The following is a 20479-nucleotide window of genomic DNA, read 5'->3' as shown; positions in this document are numbered from 1 at the left end:
AATCAGAACTGTGTAACATTCAAAATGTTCAGCACCAGTTTTTAGTTAAATCAAAGCATGTGCCAAAAAAATAAAGCTGCAAAGACTAATTTATCAGCCACCCCAGGAGGACTAGCTGGAACTATGCATCCATTTTAAACGTGATGCAGAATTTTTAACATCATTCCAAGTGAAAGTTTCAATTCTTTGACATTCAAAACAGAATAATCAACCAGAGAATTAGGAAAAAAAAAGAATATCTAGGCACAAACACAAAATCACCCTCTCTGTCTAAAGCTAACAATTGGAGCTCTCACTGCAGAGTGAGTGGTCATCCTGTGAGGGGGCCTGGGCGTGCTCAAGATGGGTTTTTATCTGTCTGCTCTCCTGGAGTCAAATTCTTTACATTATTCTGCAAATCGAAAATGACTCTCTCTCCAGCTGTCTGTGCAAAAGGGTTGCTGAAGAAAAGGCTCACGTCTAGGGGGGCTGGGGCCTCAGAGCCCCAGGAGTCTGTGTCTGTGCTGCTCGAGTCCTCGGCCGTGGTGGGCGGGTAGCTGAGCTGCTCTAACTGGTCGATGATGTCAGAGAACTGGAAGGCCGAGCTCGACTCGGAGCGGACCGAGCAGGCGGGGAAGTTGGCCATGGAGCTGGCCTCGGACTGGTTGGCTGAGCTGGGTGTGTGCACAGACAGGCCGCTGTGCAGCGGCATGTTGCTGAGGGAGCTGTTCTCAGACTGGTTGTTCCTAAGCGAGCTGGTCTCAGAGGGGCTCAGCAGGCTCTGCATCAGGCTGGCCTGTGCCTTCACCTCAAACAGCTCCGAAGTGTCTGAGGGGTGCACATTGCCACCAAAGTCACTCTCTTCCTCAAATTCAAACCCATGCTCTGCGTTCATGTGGACCGCCTCAGTAGAGTACCTGTCTGGGCTGGACTGGGCAGACCCGGGGCGGCCACACAGAGGGGCCTGCAGGGCTAAACCGCTGTAAGGGAAAGAAAATGCCTCAGAGCCTCCGGCAAAGAAAGAGATGTCTGCCGGATCATCATCTATGAACTCCTCGGACACCTGCAGCTGGGTGTTTGTCAATGTGAAAACAGTGCCCCCCCCACTGCTCTGCCGCCCACACAGGTACTCCCCCTTGGAGGGGGATGAGCCCGCGGTCAAGTCAGCCTCACCACAGTCGGTTTTACCAGCAGCTCTGAGCTCCCTGCTGGCCCCCCCTGCATCTAGGTCTAAGGGGCTACCACTCTGCCCCACAGGACTGCTGGGGCTGCAACTCCTCACAACATGACAAAACCCAACACCTTGACAAGGCTGGAGCGCAGGGGCCCCGGGGGGCTGGGCCCATCTCGAGTCAGGGCCTTCGGCTGCTGCTCCACTGCTCCTCTCTGCAGCTGGCCTCTTGACGTCGGGAGCCTGGGGCTCCGTTAGGGAGCCGCTGCTGTCCTTGAAATCAGGCGGGCCAGGAGGGGCCAGAGGGGAGGTAGGGACCGAATAGAAGGAGGCATTTATTGCAGATGGGGATGCAGAAGTCCTCACGCCCTCGGTGAATGAGATGCTCTGGGGATCAAAATCAAGAAAAGAAAAAAAGGAACACATAAAATTACAAATTACCATTAGAAAGTTGCAAAGAGAACTGGGCCCAAATTAGCACATTCACAGATTTCTATCACACCTTTTACAAAGAAGGGCAATTGAGCAGACTTTCCCTTTTAGAACTCAAGATTTGTAAATACAGACAGGATTTCAAAAGGACCCAGGATCACTTGTTGATAATCTCTCATAATTCCATTTTTTTCTCTTATGGCATTAAATGTTTATAGTAAAGTACATCTCCATCACTAAAACCTAGCCATGTGCACTCCATGTCTCCTTGGCATCCCGTGTCACCTTGAAGTTGCATGAGAATGTTTCCTAAGGGCTAAAAGACAGCTAGAGAGGGAGTGAGCCGTTCCACTCAGCTCACAAGATCCTAAAGCAAAGTGCCCACAGGCGAAAAACATGCCCAAGTCCTGCGGCACTCAGCTTTCCTCCATCGGAGAGAGGGCCGCCAGGGAGCGATGGAGTGCATCAGTGCACTCACAGAGGCAGTGGAGGCCGAGGGCTCTGCCTACGATGCTCCTGGCCAACACCAGTGGCACAGGAGCCCTGAGCATTTCCAAAGCACTGGAGTAGCCCAAAGCGTGAGTGAGGAGAGCTTCATGAACAGGAGGATCTGCTGGAGAGCAGTGGCCAGAGAAGTCAAGTGGCCACACTGCATTACTGACACCCACGGTGCCCTGCACCATGTCCCCACTCACAGTCCCACACAAGGACATGGAGTGAGCCCTCTCCACTTGTTATGTCACTTCTCATGTGTCACTGAGACACAGCCTGCTTCCAGAAAACCCCATACCACACATACACACACAACACGATTGAGAGGGTGGTAGACCAAAATACAACCAAACAGTATGGAATAACTTTCTGTGCAAGGAACAGTATGCAATACAAACAAATTCAATGATAGAATGCATAGCCACCAATGTTTTAGAAACAAAATAGTAGCTCACAATCCATAAGATTAATCTATTTTCAAATGTTTATCATATCACTTTTTCTTAATCAGTCAAGCATATTCAATATTCTTTTGTGGCTTTTAAAAGACAATATCAGAGAACCGAAAGCTTAAATGTAATTTTTAGACTATTCAGACTATTTTAGACTATTTATAAATTTGAATGTTGTTAAAGAAACAAAAATAAATTCTTTAATTTCAATTGATTTAACAAGAAATTCCTAAATAGGAAACATATCTACAAGAGTTAAAGGATGTTTTTATTTTTAAAAAAGTTTTGGGGGCCGGCCCCGTGGCCTACTGGTTAACTTCGCATGCTCGCTTCGGCGGCCCAGGGTTTCAGCGGTTCGGATCCTGGGTGTGGACCTAGCATCATGCATCAGGCCATGCTGAGGTGGCATCCCACATGCCACAACTAGAAGGACCCACAACTAAAATCTACAACTATGTACTGGGGGGCTTTTGGGAGAAGAAGGAAAAATAAAAAATAAAATCTTAAAAAAAAAAGTTTGGGACATATGAGCTTTAATATATGAGTTACAACTGTAGCTTCTGGAAATACTTTAACAGGATAAACTACAAATTGTCGACAAAAATTACTATTGTGCAGAAATAATTTATAAATAAGAAACTATATAGCTGCATGAGGAAAGAGTTATGATATAATATTACATGAAAAGAGCTTGCATGTGGAAGTTAATATGCAAACATGAACGGGAAGGGATTATAGTGGAGTGGACTGAAACACAGGCCACCGGGTCCCAGCACAGGGGCAAAGAACTGCTGCTATCACATTTTGGGACACTGTTGTCATGTTTTCCTATGAAGTATTCGTGTGTGCCTGTGTGTACGTCTTTGTTTTAATATAGATGTAATCACGTCAAACACATAGAGATGTAAATTTGTCTCCTGCTTTTTACCCTTAACGTAAGAGTGAAAAATCCCACTCAGTGAATACAGCTTAAATAAGTAAATCACTTCCTTAAGCTGGCATTTAACACTGATTCAAGCTTATATAAAAGTAATATTCACTCAGTTTTCCTGACAACAAAAAGCAGTATGTGTCCACTGTAATAAAAAATTGCCTAGAATCATCCTCCAGCCTTTCATCTCTGTACACCTATTTGTCTTTTTAAATCAAAATGAGGATCGGGGCCAGCCCTGTTGCCTAATGGTTAAGTTCAGTGTGACTCACTTCAGTGGCCCAGGTTCAGTTCTCAAGCATGTACCTACACCACTTGTCAGTGGCAACCCACAGAGAAAATATAGTAAGACTGGCACGTGTGTTAGCTCAGGGTGAATCTTCCTTAGCAAAAAGAGGAAGATTGGCAACAGATGTTAGCTCAGGGCCAATCTTCCTCAGCAAACAACAACAAAAACAAAAAAATGAGGATATTACACAGGCTGCTTTGCAACCTGCTAGTTTCACTTAGTAATAAATTTTTAATGTGTCTCTGGTCATGCACTATTCTCCTAAAACAAGATTTTTAATGGTTTTCAAGTAGTCCATCATATGGACACACCGAACACTCCTGCTGAATCACCCAGCAGAGACAGTGCTTTTCAGGATTTCTGTGTCACAAATGACACTGTGATGTGCATCTGAATGCACAGACTTCTCTTTACTTTAGACTCTTTTCTGCAAACAGGGACCCAAGACTAGAATTGCTGCGTAAATGACACAACTAATTTTAAGACTCTTGTTACAACATTGCCAGATTATTTTCCAGAGGGTGCAGGTGATTAATACTGTGTATGTTTTAACAGGAAGGACTAACCTGCCTTGGCAAGTCCGCAGTCAGAGCACGGATAGACAGCCGAGTCTTGCTGTGTCTCCTGCAAACAGAGAACAAGCATGAGCCACCAAGCCTTCCTGTGCTGAGACCTGTTTCTGAAGCGGCATGTGCTGTGCCCATGAGCAAACCCACATACATGTGGCTAAGACTCTGATAACACGACAGAAGGATCTAACTAGAAATGAGCAGGGTCACAGAAAACAGGAATTCAAATCAAACACAGCTGTCCCACAAGGGGGACAATCCTCCCCTACACTGAAGGAAAAGTTCCACATGTAAAGAAACAAAATGCATTTCCAGATTCTAAGTTTATCATACTATGTATAAAACATTATATATAAACTAAGCTATGCAGACTGGAGATTAAAAAGTAGTATCTGTGTCCATAGACAATAACTGCGTAACGATATTACAAATTCACTATCTTTACAAAAATAAAAAACAGAACGCAAGCGTCAAAATACATGTTTATGTACTTGAAATAACTTTTATTCAAATAAAGGTTAAAAATATTTAAAGTATTAATTTTAAAAGCATGCACTTACATCATAAAGACCACAGAGCTTACCTTTCATATGGAATCCTCTTCATCCCACCGTCTTTGACATAATCTGCTAGCTGTTTCTGAGTTCTCCCACTGTGAACAGAGGTTCACATTTTAAAGAAGAAAGTCAACAGTAATTCACAGCATTACTTTTCACAAAGGCAAAGACTTGCCCATCCTTTCTCATAAATTTACATACACATCTTAAAGCCATGCTTTGTAATAAGCATAACCGATACTCTAAATACAGTTTTTATTGTCTATTTCTTCCACTATTTATTCAATACGCTTTCTCTAATTTTACAATAGCTGCATTCTGTATGTAATTCTCTGAAACGTTTTCCAACGTTCTTTTCTTGACTAGGGATATCTACGTTCTGAGTTCTACAAACCAGCCAGAGCCCCGCCTGCTGCGTGGCGCACGCACCTGTATCTGAAGGAGGAGCCCCTGCTGAAGAAGACAGCTTTCGCTTTTGGCTTAGGTTGATCAAAAAGTCTGAAGAAGGTATGATACTCCACACAAATCTTCCAGAAGTTCTTACATTCGTCTCTACTACCCAACAAGAATTCCAGGGTGTCCTGGTAAGGTCCCTAGAAACAAAATACAAACGTTCAAGTAATTAACTTGAGAATAAAATTTAGGAAGCAGTTCAGACAATAGGCTATTTCAAAATTCAAAATTAGGAAGATATTTTTTCTGAAAATTGTATATAAAGACTTCTGCTTCCTTTTCCATTGAAGAGCAGAAAACACATTCATTGCAGAAATATCAGAAAAAAGGCAGTCATCTGCAATGACACAACTGCTAACATTCGGAAGTACACCTTTGTAATCTTTTCCCACCTGGCAAATGATGGCATCTTTCCACACCAGTCAACGAATTTATGTGTTAGTACTGAACCATTTTGCTGGGGTTTTTTTTTTTTTTTTTTTAAGATTTTATTTTTCCTTTTTCTCCCCAAAGCCCGCCAGTACATAGTTGTATGTTCTTCGTTGTGGGTCCTAGTTGTGGCATGTGGGACGCTGCCTCAGCGTGGTTTGATGAGCAGTGCCATGTCCGCGCCCAGGATTCGAACCAATGAAACACTGGGCCGCCTGCAGCGGAGCGCGCGAACTTAACCACTCGGCCACGGGGCCAGCCCCTGCTGTGGGTTTTTTGAGGGGTGTGTTTTGGATGTCCAGGGTATGAGTTTTTCAGGCTCACAAACATCACCATGAAGAAACTATTGCATTATTGCTCATGGTCAATCCTTAGGATAAATTCCTAAAAATGTCATACTGAGCTCAAGAACAATGCACATTTGAACCTTGATATACACTTACCAAATTACTTACAGAAAGACTTTAATACTTGGACTCCTATGTTTAGTCTTAAAAATCTAAGTGCTTAGGGATATACAATCTAACTTGGCCACATGCAGACACAGACACAGCTCTGAGTGTCGTGCCACTCTAGTTAATGCCAAGTGTGGAGAGACACAGCTCTGACCGTCGTGCCACTCCAGTTAACAGTTGCTTGGATATACTGGGCAGCGATTCTCTTCCTTCTCTATCTTCTCAGAATAATCTCCAGAAACATTTTTTACTTACAGAGAAAAAAGCAGCCTTTTACTTGTATTTTGTATATGTTTTTGGCATTCCTTATACTTTCCTTTCATTTATTTGAATAATAAACAAGCCATCCTTTCACACCTTCTCCCAAAAGTAAACATACTCACAGAGAGCACGTGAACCTGGTGTTTGAGAAAAGCCCTTGCTAATCAAGTGCCTTTTAAAAGCTTAGGTAAAGCCTTTCTTCTAGATTGGTCCAGGGCTCTAAATCTGCTGCTACTCAAAGTGTGTCTAAGCTGACATAGCCTCTTAAGCTTCAACCCCATGGTGGCTCAGCTAATCTACTTTCTTTCTTTCTTTCTTTTTTGGTGAGGAAGATTGTCCCTGAGCTAACATCTGTTGCCAATCTTGCTCTTTTTTGCTTGAGGAAGATTGTCCTTGACCTAACATCTGTGCCAATCTTCCTCTATTTTTGCATGTGGGATGCCAGCACAGCGTGGCTTGATGAGCAATGTGTAGATCTGTGCCCAGATCTAAACCTGCAAACCCTGGGCTGCTGAAGAGGAGCATGTGAACCCACCTACTATGCCACTGGGCTGGCCCTACTAATCTCCTTTTTATTTCCTAACTTCCTTTGTACATTGGAAATGTAACAATTTGAACATCTTTGAATAGTTTGAAGTACTGGATTTTTTCCCAACTATCAGATAGTACAGATCTTTACTTTTTTCCATTTTTACTAATTTCAGTAAATTCATATGTAATTATTACTCTATTTACTGACAATTTCTAAAGGAAGGAATATTTATTTTCTGAAAATCAAGACTTCTTCAATTAGAGCTATTTATGGGTCAATTTCTGAATCAAAGATACATGAGAACACGGGGAACGCCTCGGTTCCCTCTGGACAGAGGCTCTAACACCAGTGTGCTGTAGGGCTTCAGGCTCCAGTGAACCACTCCGTGTTTCAGCTTCATGACCTGGAGCACAAAGAGGCTGCAATAAACCAGCATTCTCAGCAGCCATTAGGAGCTTGTGAGACGTGCACATGCTCAAGCTCACCCCAGACCTGCTGAATCTGAAACCTGGGGTGGGACTCAGCGATCATGGTGGAACCAGCCCCCCCAGGGATGCTGCTGCACCCTCAAGGTGAGATCTGCTGGGCAGAAGACCCAAAAGCCCTTCCTGACCCAATCCTGCATTCTGCCCTTCAACTCCTGTGTGTATTACGCCAAAATGATTTACAAAGTAATTAAAAATCCCAATATTCTAGCAGAATAAATTCTCTTATAATTTAAAAGGTGCTCAAAATAATACTTACATGGACCTCTGGGTGGAGTTTGACAAGAAACCTTTTCCTCTTGAAGCTGAGTTTACGAACCCTGGACCAGTTGAAAGTGTTAATTTTGGTGGTGCTCTGAAATTCAAGAGATGGACACTTAGTAACACATTTGTCAGACAGATAGACACATACGCACATACACTTTGTCATGAAACAGAGAATATTTAAGTTATATCCTTGCCAGATAATGCACCAACCCACTTGATGTTTTACAATTATATCTGGAATGACTCTGAATTAAAACGGCAATACTAAACACACTAATCTATCTGTTTTAGAAAGATAACTTGATTTATTTATTTTTAGTGAGGAAGATTTGCTCTGAGCTAACATCTGTTGCCAATCTTCCTGTTTTTTTCCTGGAGAAAGATTCGCCCTGAGCTAACATCTGTGCCAGTCTTCCGCTATTTTGTATGTGGGATGCCACCACAGCATGGTTTGACAAGTGGTGTAGGTCTGGGCCTGGGGTCCAAAACTGCACACCCGGGCCACTGAAGCTGAGTGTGCCAGACTTCACCACTAGGCCACGGGGCCAGCCCCGATAACTTGATTTCTTTGATAAAGCTTTATTATAAACTATTTTTTATCAATGTTAACGTTAAACATTTTTTTGAAGCCCACATCTGCAAAGAGGGTGGCTGGGAAGGGGCAATGGTGGTGGCCAGGCAGGGCTGGGAGCAGAGTTGGGTTTCTCACTGAAGGACAAAAGGAAAGCTAGAATGCGTCCTGGGGTTCTGGACTGGAACTGAAGCTAATGAGGCAAATTCTTGATACCCCAAAAAGCAATGGGCATTATCTAGTACATGGATCTTGCTTTCTAAATACTACTCTTCACTAAAAAGACTAGGGATCTTTGGTATTCTAGGGCAAAGCAGGCAAAGTACAAAATGAACCTGGAATATCTTGTTGTGTAAGACGGTACACAAATGCTCAAAAGTGATGGGGTATGTCAAAAGGACACATGAGCCAGTTTGAAGGGATTCTCAACAGCCAAATGTGGAACAATTTAAAGATCAGCATAAATAATCACAACAACAGATTATCAAATATCAGATTATAACCCAGATTATTATAATTGGAACTATCATACAAATCCATGAGTCCACGGTGACATAAAGAAACTAAATGGGAGAAAACCTTTCCAGGAACACAAAGAAAGGAATTTAAAAAGCTGTCATTTGGTAACCATCAGAATAACCCAAGGAGGAGGTGAGTGGGATGAGGTATGGATATTTACGTCATCTCAAAAATAATTAAAGGATAAAACTGAGTAGAAGTAGAGAAGCTTGTCAAACACCATCTGACTAAGAGGTCAGTGTTGATACCAACAATGGGATGGATGGACACCATGGGCCTCGCAGGCTGCACCACCACTTCTGAGATTTACCCACTCAAGCAGCTTAGCCTGGGTTTCATCATCAGCCAGTACTGGACAAGCCCATATTATGGTCGTTCTAGAAAATGACCGGCCTCTAATCCTCCAAAACACGAAGGTCATGAGAATCCAGGAAAGAAGGAAGAAAGTCGCAGACCGAGAGGCTAGAGAGACATAACAGCTGTGCACAGCGTTGGATCTTAGATTGGGACAACGGGTAAAATCTACACAGGGGTCTCGATGAAGGAGCTCTTTGTACTGTTCTTGTAACTTTTCTGTAAGCTTGAAATTGTTTCCTGGCATTTTCTATTTCACTCTTGACCATAATGACCATTTACTCTTTTCTGCAAAACCGAGATGGGGAACAGCAAGGTAAGGAATGTTTTCCCTTTAGAGATACCAAAAAAAACCTTCAGCCATACAAAGGAATGAGGCACCGGAACATGCTACAGCATGGATCAACTTTGAAAACAAGTGAAAGAAGCCAGGCACAAAGGGCCACATACTGTATAGTCCCATTTTATATGAACTGTGCAGAAGAAGGAAATGGAGAGAGACAGAAAGCAGATCAGTGGCTATCAGGCTCGGGGCAGGGGAGTGACTGCTAATGAGGAGGGGAGGGGAGATGATTAAAACGATCTGGAATTAGATGGGGTGATGGTTCCACAATTCTGTGAATAGACTAAAAAGAACTGAATGCATACTTTAAAGTGGTGAATTTTACGGTATGTGAACTATATGTCAATTAAAAAAATTCCTGAGTTAAGAGATGTCCTCAAAGCCAAGATAAAATGCTAGGGTCTACATGAGAACTGAAGCTCCCAAAATACTGCCCAAACACTAAGTTACTCTACTTTCCACTCAAAGTAAAACATTGGAGGATCCTCAACTATGTTCTCAAAACAAACAAACAAACAAAACAAAACAAAACAAAACATCCCAAACACAAAACATCAAGAAAAGGAAACAAAGCGCTCACAACTGAACTCTCAACTCTAGACGTTGTTTATGTGCCCAGGGCAGAGGCTGAAAAAAGTCAACTTACTTGAATGTAAGACCTGAAACCTTAAAACTCCTGGAAGAAAATATAGGCAGTATGCTCTTTGACATCAGTCTTAGCAGTGTCTTTTCGAAAACCATGATTACTCAAGCAGGGGAAACAAAAGAAAAACATAAACAAATGGGACCACATCAGACTAAAAAGCTTCTGCACAACAAAGGAAACCGTCAACAAAATGAAAAGACAACCCACCAACTGTGAGAAAATATTTGCAAATCATATATCTGACAAGGGGTTAACCTCCACAATATCTAATGAACCCACACAACTGACCAACAAAAAAACAAACAACCTGATCAAAAAATGGGCAGAGGATATGAACAGACATGTTTCCAGAGAAGATACACCGACGGCCAACAGGCACATGAAAAGATGTTCAAAATCACTAATTATTAGGGAAATGCAAATCAAAACTACGAGATATCACCTCACACCCATCAGAATGGCTATAATTAACAAGACAAGAAATAACAAGTGTTGGAGACAATGTGGAGAAAAGGGAACCCTCATACAGTGCTGATGGGAATGCAAACTGGTGCAGCCACTATGGAAAACAGTATGGAGATTCCTCAAAAAATTAAAAATAGCAATACCATATGATCCAGCTATCCCACTACTGGGTATTTATCCAAAGAATATGAAATCAGCAATTCAAAGAGACTTATGCACCACTACATTCACTGTAGCATTACTCACAATAACCAAGATGTGGAAGCAACCCAAGTGCCCATCAATGGATGAATGGATAAAGATGTGGCATATGTATACAATGGAATACTACTCAGCCATAAAAAAAGACAAAATTGTGCCATTTGCAACAACATGGATGGGCCTCAAGGGTATTATGCTAAGTGAAATAAGTCAGACAGAGAAAGGCAAAACCATGATTTCACTCATGTAGAAGATAAACAGACAGACACATAGATAAGGAGAATAGATTAGTGGTTGCCAGAGGGGAAGGGAGTGGGGAAGTGTAAAAGGGGTAAAGGGGCACATGTGTATGGTGACGGATAAAAACTAGACTATTTGTGATGAACATGATGCAGTCTATCCAGAAGCTGAAATACAATAATGTACACCTGAAATTTACACAATGTTATAAGCTAATACAATGTCAATAAAAAAATTTTTAAAAAAAGTTGATGGCTTGCAAAAGAGGTGGAGAAAGTGCACGTCCTCCCAGGAAAGACTGACTGTTTCCAGCTGCTTGCTTGCCTTTCCACTTTCTCTTCTGGTCAAAATAAAAAATTACTATATCCCAGGGTTTTAACCACTGTCACAAATCAAAAGAGATAAACAAAATCTGAGGACAATTCGAGCCTTCCTCTGCTGCACCCTCACCTTGACCTGACAGACTTTGAGACTCAGCACTTTTAAAGCAGAGCAGTTAGGGGGTCAGCCCCACGGCCTAGTGGTTAAGTTCAGCCCACCCTGCTTCAGTGGCCCGGGCCTGGTTCCCGGGCACAGACCTATACCACTCGTCAGTGGCCAAGCTGTGGTGGAGACCCATATACGAAATAGAGGAAGATTGGCACAGATGTTTGCTCAGCAAAAAATCTTCGTCAGCAAAAACAAACACATGGAAAAACAAAGGTGCTGACAGTACAAAGACCCACTACTGCCAGTGATGGTGCCAGACTCCAAGTATGCAGCCTCCCACAACGCATCATGCTGAGCGGGCCTGTTCAGGATCACTACGTTCAACTCAAAGTGCAGTTTCACAGGGGCGAGTGGCTACGGAGCTCCCAGGAGGGGGCTCAGAGCAGAAGGTGGACACATTCAGTCTGGGTAACAGAGGACTTGGCCTCACCTACGGTCTCTGGAGATGCCAAGGGCCTGCTCTCCAGCAGTTGTTTCAGACTCTTCAATACCACAAACCCCAGGACATGTATACTTAACTACAAACAGAACTTAGAACTGGTTATGTAACTATTTGCCTCTCTTAACACCACTAACATAAAAACTCCACAAGACCATGCTGTTACCACAAGCAATGCCCTCTGATATTTTCCAGTCTCTTCTATCTCACGTTCTTAAATGACTACGGCCCACTGCAGAGACCTCGGAGTACAGCAGGTCTGCCCAGAGGTGTGGAGCCTGCTCCACAGGGAAGAGCCAGAGTCTTGTTTTAAGGTTCTAAGGGGGCAGCCTTCGGCTCAACAGTAGAAGGAACAGGGGGATGTGACTGGGTGCTCTAGGGCGGCACTGGGCTCTGTGACAGCGAGGACAAAGGCAAGAAAGTTTCTTTACTAGGTGACAGGTTGGATCAGATGACATGCAAAGTTCCTCCTCCAAAGCCAAGACCTTACTCATCAGAACAAAAATTTACCAACATACAGTAAAGCAAACCCACCAAGCCACAGAACACCCCTGCCCTCTGCTCCCCGGCCCTCCCTACCTGGAACACGAGGACACCCATGTGGGAAACAGCCAGGTTAATCTTGGCCCCCTCCCTGTCAGAAGCCGTGTGAAACCTGATGCCGTACATTTCCAATTTTCGGGCAATTTCGAGCACCTGGAAATCCGACTCAGCAGGCGTCTGGCCCCTATAATAAAAGACAGCATGATCACAGCACTGGAAACAACTTCACTTCTGAAAGAGCCAGAACACATCACACATGTGATCAGGAAAACAGACCAGTGATGGAGGATCTGTGTTAGAGGGTAGACTGTTCACATATGTCCATTTGTCTGCAACAAATACAACACACTGCACACACAGACAGAAGACTCTGTCTACTTCCTTCTATTCTGTAATCCATTTCCTAATGGGTAGGAGGTTTCTTTTGTACTCACAGATGCTCAGCCTTCTAATTTGTTCTTAACACTGACAAGGTAACGTGCAAACATTATAATGCAGAGACAGACGATAAATAGATGAAATACCCATAAATAACAGTAGTATCTCATTAAACCCATTTCAACACTTTAAAAAACTATTTTTATAAGGTACAATTCTAACCATTAGAATATACTTTTTTTGGGTAAAGATTGGCATCTGAGCTAACAACTGTTGACAATCTTCTTTTTTTCCCCTGCTTTTTCTCCTCAAATCCCCCCAGTACATAGTTGCATATTTTATTGTGGGTCCTTCCAGTTGCAGCATGTGGGATGCCGCCTCAGCGTGGCCTGATGAGTGGTGCCATGTCTGCGGCCAGGATTCAAAACCTGTGAAACTCTGGGCTGCTGAAGCAGAGAGCGCGAACTTAACCACTTGGCCACGGGGCTGGGGCCAGAATATATTTTTATAAGAATGAAATTATGACACTGAATAAAAATATCCTCACCAACACAATTGGTTTTGCCCACATAAAGGGCTCCCACATGCAGTGTGTCTCTGAAGTCCTCAGTCTGCAGTCCTGCTACCAGGAAAGGAACCAGGCAGGCAGTGCTCCGACAGCCTGGGGAAGGTGATATTCAGATGGAGGCGCAGCTGGGCAAAGGCAAGAGTGCCCTCGTCAGGAGCACCCCACTCAAAGCCTGAACCCCACATGTGGGATTTTCCATCGACAACTTTAAAAAAAAAATTTTTTTTAAAGATTTTATTTTTCCTTTTTCTCTCCAAAGCCTCCCAGTACATATTGCATATTTTCAGTTGTGGGTCCTTCTAGTTGTGGCATGTGGGACGCCACCTCAGCATGGCTTCATGAGCGGTGCCATGTCCACGCCCAGGATCCAAATCAGTGAAACCCTGGGCCGCCGAAGCAGAGAGCGTGAACTTAACCACTCAGCCACGGGGCTAGCCCCACGACAACTTCTTTCTTTCTTCCTTCCACACGCCTGAGTTCAGCTCTTTGAGGACTCACACAACAGTTTGGTTATTCCATCCCTGGGATTTCCATTCTCTGACTAATTTGACACAGCCACCTGACTGTTAACTTACATGTTAATAAACCATCATCAACAAGAAGGAACACTTGGTCTGTGACACAAGTGCTTTCCACGAGGCCCTAATCTGGAAGACGTGCTTATGTGAAATGCTACCAGTGACACTGCCGCGGCTCTGGGCCTGGTACTGGGGAAAGGCTGGAAGAGTCCTGAGGCACACAGGAGAACTATGAATGTTAAGGGTGAGGCTGGTGAGGACTCAGAAAAAAAAGACGACAGCAGAGAGACCTCAGTCTTCTTAGAGAATATCTAAGCCATCATAACAGAATGTTGGTAGAAATATGGACGGTAAAGGTCATTCTGATGAGATCTCAGATGCAAATGAGGAATATGTTATTGGAAACCAGAGAAAAGGTCGTCTTCTTTATAAGGTGGCAAAAAATCTAGCTGGATTGTGTTCTCGTTCTAGTGTTTTGTGGAGGGCAGAACTTGCAGACAATGAAACTGGACGTTTAGCTGCAGAGATTTCTAAGCAGTGCTGAAGGTGCAGCTGGGCTTCTCCTGGTTGCTTATAGGAAAACACAAGAGGAGAGAAATGACTGAGAGATGGAATTGTTAAGCAAAAGGAAGCAGAATTTAAAGATTTGGAAAATCCTCAGCCTGTCCCAAAAATTGCAAAAAATGAGAACACTAAGGGTATGGCCAGCCGACTGTCCGCTAGGGTGGTTAATATGGATCAGTCATCTCAACAGAAGTCAGGACAATGGAAGATGGACCCTGAATGCAGTTCAGATCAGGGCTGCCCCTCCCGTCTGGGCCAGAGTGCCTCTGCCTCTAAGGACAGGGCTGCCTGGAGCTGCAGTATGAGCCTACCTGGGAGAGCCCTGGCGTGGCGGGGGTGGGCCACTGCAGAGAGCTGCTGCAGGGCTGTCCCGCTGAGCTCTGGGGTGACACTGCTACCTCAGTGGGCGTGGGGGGCAGAGCATGAGCCAAACAGAACTATTCTTGAGACTTAAGTTGAGTGTCATTTGCTGTTAAGTCTGGGACTTGCTTGGGACCAGCACCTTTTCCTTCCTTCTCCCTCTTGGAATGGGCGTGCCCATCCTCTGCCTGTCTCATTACTGTATTTTGGAAGCACATTACTTGTCTGGTTTCTCTCATTCACAGCTGGGAGGGACTTCTGCTTCAGAATGAACCCTACCTGGAGTCTCACCTATATCTGATTTAGATGAGACTCTGGACTTTTGAGTTGATGTTGGAATGAGTTAAGACTTTGGGGTTGTTGGGCTGAAATAAACGTATCTCGCATGTGAGAAGGACATACATTTTGGAGGGATGGGGTGGAATGTTATGGACCGTTTGTGTCCCCCCAAAATTCATAGGCTGAAGCCTAACCCCCCATGTGATAGTATTAGGAGGTGGGGCCTTTGGGAGGTGACTGGGTGGAACCCCCACGAATGGGGTTAGTGTCCTCATAAAAGGGACCCCAGAGAGCTACCTCACTCCTTCTACCATGTGAGGACACAGCGAGAAGACAGCTGTCCATGAACCAAGAAGTGGGCTCGCACCAGATCCAAACTGGCCAGTGCCTTGACCTTGGACTTTCCAGCCACCAGAATTGTGAGAAATAAATTTATTTTGCTTAGAGCCACCCAGTCTATGGTATTTTGTTATAGCAGCCTAAACAGACTGAGACCAGCATCCAAATTGTTTTCTGCAAACTCAAAGATCCAAAAGAAATATGGTAAAAGTCAAGAAAAACACTTCTTGAATATCTTATTCAGTGATTACAAGGGTGCTCCCAGTGGGTCAAGGAAGAGAATTATAAACTATGTAAAAAATTTATCTTAATTAAAATGAAGGTAGGATTTTATTTTTAAAAAACCTAAACAAAAAGAATGATTAAAATAAATAGACGAGGTGTAATAAATTTCTGATGCCTGTGGTGGACAAAGTTAGCATATTACAACTGGGAGACCCAGAGGCAGAGAGCCATGCTCAGGGATTCTGTACTCCCTCAGAAAGAGTCCAATTTTATTCCTGTATAAAGCAGATCATCTGACTTCTCCATCTCTTACTGCCTGTCTATAGTTTTTTTTTTTTTCTAAAGATTTTACTTTTCCTTTTTCTCCCAAAGCCCTCTGGTACATAGTTGTGTATTTTAGTTGTGGGTCCTTCTAGTTGTGGCATGTGGGATGTCGCCTCAACATGGCCTGATGAACGGTGCCATGTCTGTGCCCAGGATTCAAACTGGTGAAAACCTGGGCTGCCGAAGCAGAGCGTGTGAACTTAACCACTCAGCCACGGGGCCGGCCCCCGTCTATAGTTTTTAAAGCAGCCACCTTAAGACATACACAAGCACATACATGCACACGTAGGCATGCATATGAACACACACAAGCACACCGGCCTGTACATATATGAACACTTGCGCACACATGCATATGAACACGTGTATACAACAAAGCAACATACATGAACGTGAACACACGGGCACAAGCGCACACACAAAAACACATGTACACATGAACATACACATGAACAAAGTGCCCCTGCGAACATGAACACACATGCACAGGGCCCCGAGTCCTCCCTGAGGCACGGTTCTTTCTCCCTTCACAGGCAGGCTCCTCCAGATAACTGCTCACAGATCTGTCACATTTCCTCACCTCACTCTCAGTGCACTTGAGCCTGGCATCTACCCGGAACCTCACTGAAGCTGCCGTGGCCCACAGACAGGCACGTCACCAAGCCCAAGCTGGTGGGAGCTGTGGTCCCTTTCCTGAAGCACTCTCCCTTGGGGTCTGTGGCCCCCACGCTCCTGGCTCTCTTCCTTCCTCTGGCTGCTCACTGCCCTGTTCTCATGGCCTCTGTGGGTACCCCAGCTCTGCTCATCTTCCCAAGGTTGGTCTTCAGGGGTTTGTCCTGGGCTCTGCTCTCTTCTCCATCTGTCTCTCCCCCACCCCGAGTTGATCTCACCCACTGCGCAGCTTGATTTGGCCTCTGTGCTAACGACGCTCTGCCCACATCCCAGATCCATCTGTCCACTGGGCATTGCCGCCTTGGCGGGACACTTCACAGTGCTGTGCCCAACCCACCCCTTCCTCCAGGTATCCAGCCCCAGCTTGGTGTGTCTCGGCGGGGGGGACCCTCTCCCCAACTCCAGGAACAGATCCTGAACAGACGACCGTCTCCTTAGGGAGAGGTCCCTTTGCTTAGCAGGTCACGAGGGTCTGGACGTGACACTTGGAGCTGCAGCACCATCCTCAATACCAGACAGAATAAAGGCAGCGGTTGAAAGAGGCTGAGACTGCGGCTTCCCCAAGTAGCCCAGGCCTGCTGAACTGACACCACAAGACGCCCCAAACCCTCACTCACACCTTTGCTCAGTTTTACTATGGAAAAAGGGGTCGCAGTAGTACATGTCACACATGGTGTTTAAGGATCACAGCAGCTTGCACAGAAATGTCCGTGTCACGTGGACCCCCAACGCCGTTGCCTCTGCCTGGAACGCTCCCCAACCTCGTGGCTAAGTCCCCAAAGAAGCCTCCCCAGCATCGTCCCAATCCTCCTTCCAACCTCACTGCTCCTCCCCCACGGTGGCAGGCTCTCCCTGTCATTCTGGCTCATGTACCATAATTTAGTGATGTACGTGTGTATCCAGTGCCTGCCCCAATGCCAGGCAAACGAGAGGCATTCCCTAAGTATTTGTGAGTGGTAAATGCGTGCAAAAGCACACTGTCTTCCGAGGGTCAAGTAAATCCTCGAGGTAGGACTCTTGGTGGGTGTTGTTCACACTGCCCCCTCAGTGCCGACGGCAGTGGCTGACAGACAGTTGACACCCAGACTTTTGTTGCAAGTGTGAAGGGGATTCCATAGAGCTTTACCCACATGATGTGATTTAGCAGAATCAACTTGCACCCTGACAGGCTCCTCAACATGGGCAGGGCCGAGTCGTCTGGGATCACTCCCCGTCGAGCTCTCCCTTTGGTGAACTGAAGGTCACACAAGCTCTGCCACAGCCCTCGGCCCCGGCCTTCCACCTCACGGCCCCTCCTCCACACCCTCTTCAGTCCTCCCTCCTCTAATGCTTTTCCTCTGGGTCTCCCTTGCTCCAATGCAGAAAACAACCCTGGACACTCCAGCTCGCCCTGTGCTCCCATCATTGGAGGAGCACTTCCCCCACGCTGCCGAGCCACGGCACTTCTCACACCCCTGCAGTCAAGAAAGCTCGCACGCCTGTAGAGATCAGCACGGCAGCCCGCTACGGTCACTGCTCCTGGGGCCCTAACCTCTTTTCTAACCTTTTCTGAAGTGGCCCACCTTGCAGCCGCATAACCGCACCTCCCTGGGAATGGAGAGTCGTCACTTGAGCCAGAGTCCTACAGAAGCTGTAACGACGGCTCCCTTTAGTTAAATGCACTATTCCGTCATGACTGTAGTGACAGCGTGCCAGGGCCGACTCTGCCCGACTTACGTGTGTTTCCGATGGAATTCCAGTATCTTTTCGAGGGAGCGCTCCTGGCTGGGCAAGTACTCGTTGACTTTGAGGTGCTCTCGATCCAGGGCTTCATCATAATCTCCTATTTCCGCTGAGATGAGATGATAACAGTCAGTAATTTTAATTTTCAAATAAAGAAAAACACAAACATTTGTACACGCAAATGCATAAACCAAAAGTAGAAAAAAATTATCCCAAGTCTGTAGTAAAATAATATATCCCTTAAATAAACAAGAGTTTGTATTTTATTTTCCCAAATATTTTATGCTTTTAAAGGCAAACATGAAGGCAGGTGAAGAGAATTTTTTCTGAGTTTTGAAGAACAAAGACGCTGGTGAGCGACTCCAGGGAGGCGAGTGCCGAGCTGCCAGTTTAATGTGAGCATGTGTCATGTTTTAAACCACACTCCATCCACAAGCTGTCTCTAGACTATGGTAATCAGGATAGTGTATTTTACTTATTCGTTTCAGGATAATGTATTTTAAATCATTTTTTCCTTCAGGGCCTCTCAAATTCTTGAGGAACAATGTCTCTCTCTAATTTCATGTATTTTAAGCTACAAATGTTTTAAACATAGTAGTTAAAGCCCAATAATTTTAAGCAATATACTTCTCTTTTTGTTTGGAGACAATCTCAAATTCACAGAAAAGTTGCATGCATAATATCACTTTAGTATGTATTTTCTACAAACCAGAACACTCTCACCCATAACTACGGCACAACCACCCAAATCAGGATAGGATTACGATCTGCCGCTACATCCGAGCCTCAGACCCTATTCACATTTATCAACTGCCCGACTGTTCTTTCATAGCAAAAGGACCCAGGACAGAAGCAGACATTGCATTTGCTTGTCATGGCTCTTTAGTCTCCCTCAATCTAAGCAGCATACTTCTAACGTGAAAATTACAGTTGGACAAGGTATTATAACATAAATAAACTGTACACAGAGCCCTTAAGCAAGCAGCACTGCCAAATGACAGTTTGCACTGAAAAGCCATCTGTCTACCTGAGAAAACTTCAGGCCAAATGAAAACAACTAAGTCACTTTGAGAACCTATGTTACTGACAGTCAATGAGTCCCCGAGTGCAGGATGGCAAACCTACGATAGCACGTGCTGTGTGAAGGTGTGTCAGGGGAAGGGCCAAGTACATTGCCAATTAACCTGTATACATATCTTTTAATTTTTTTCTAAATATTGGCATCTGCGCTGACATCTGTTGCCAAACATTTTTTTTTTCTTCTTCTTCTTCCCAAAGCCCCCCAGTACAGTTGTATATTCTAGTTGTGAGTGCCTCTGGTTGTGCTATATGGGACGCCACCTCAACATGACCTGATGAGCGGTGCCACGTCTGTGCCCAGGATCCGAACCGATGAAACCCTGGGCCGCTGAAGCGGAGTGTGTGAACTTAACCGCTCAGCCACAGGGTGGCCCGCCATATACTTATTAATTCCTAAAATTTCCAAAACTTTCTACATCATACTTCCTGCGTTCAAATTTCAAAAACACTAGTTCTAGCCAGGAAGACATGGTTCAGCCTCTAGTCCAGAAGCAATGTGGGTATTCCCTCTATTTCACCAGCTGGGGCTTTGCAGAGCCCTGGGAAGCACACACCTGTCTTTCAGAACCCCTTCTTACGTTTCTCCCAGGTTATGTTTAAAGTAATTACAATTCTTCACATACTTCTGAACCATTTCTTGCTTTGCGTGAGATACTGAAAAAATGGTTACTTTTTCCTTCAGGGTTTAAGGCCTAACTCGTCACCAGAGGGGCTGTGACGTTCAACCCAATGAGGCCTCTTTCTGGGGGTGCTGAGAATCAGGGTCACCGTCTGGCTCCTGGACTGAAGGGGTTTGTTGGTAAAATGTATGAAGGCACAAACGAGAGACAAACCAGAGGAACGCGTGTGGCTCTGGATCTTGGCCTCGAGCCTCTATTTCCCAGGT

The 20479-nt window shown here is 44.8% G+C and overlaps 1 protein-coding gene across 3 annotated transcripts in view; it reads right to left on the bottom strand.

The window, feature by feature from the left end:
- Positions 1–20479, bottom strand: part of FARP2 (FERM, ARH/RhoGEF and pleckstrin domain protein 2) — a 110261-nt gene that overhangs the window by 35657 nt on the left and 54125 nt on the right. For all 3 annotated transcript variants that reach the window (XM_070620293.1, XM_070620292.1, XM_070620291.1), the window contains exons 7-13: positions 18508–18622; positions 12601–12748; positions 7747–7842; positions 5302–5465; positions 4899–4967; positions 4313–4370; positions 1282–1537 (exon numbers count right to left, since the gene is read on the bottom strand). In XM_070620293.1, coding sequence (XP_070476394.1) covers positions 1282–1537; positions 4313–4370; positions 4899–4967; positions 5302–5465; positions 7747–7842; positions 12601–12748; positions 18508–18622 — 906 coding nt within the window. The remainder of the gene's footprint in view (positions 1–1281; positions 1538–4312; positions 4371–4898; positions 4968–5301; positions 5466–7746; positions 7843–12600; positions 12749–18507; positions 18623–20479) is intronic.

This window comes from Equus przewalskii, chromosome 5 (assembly GCF_037783145.1).
Source record: "Equus przewalskii isolate Varuska chromosome 5, EquPr2, whole genome shotgun sequence".
Classification (NCBI taxonomy): Eukaryota; Metazoa; Chordata; class Mammalia; order Perissodactyla; family Equidae; genus Equus; species Equus przewalskii.
This window is presented reverse-complemented; position numbering and strand designations above follow the sequence as displayed.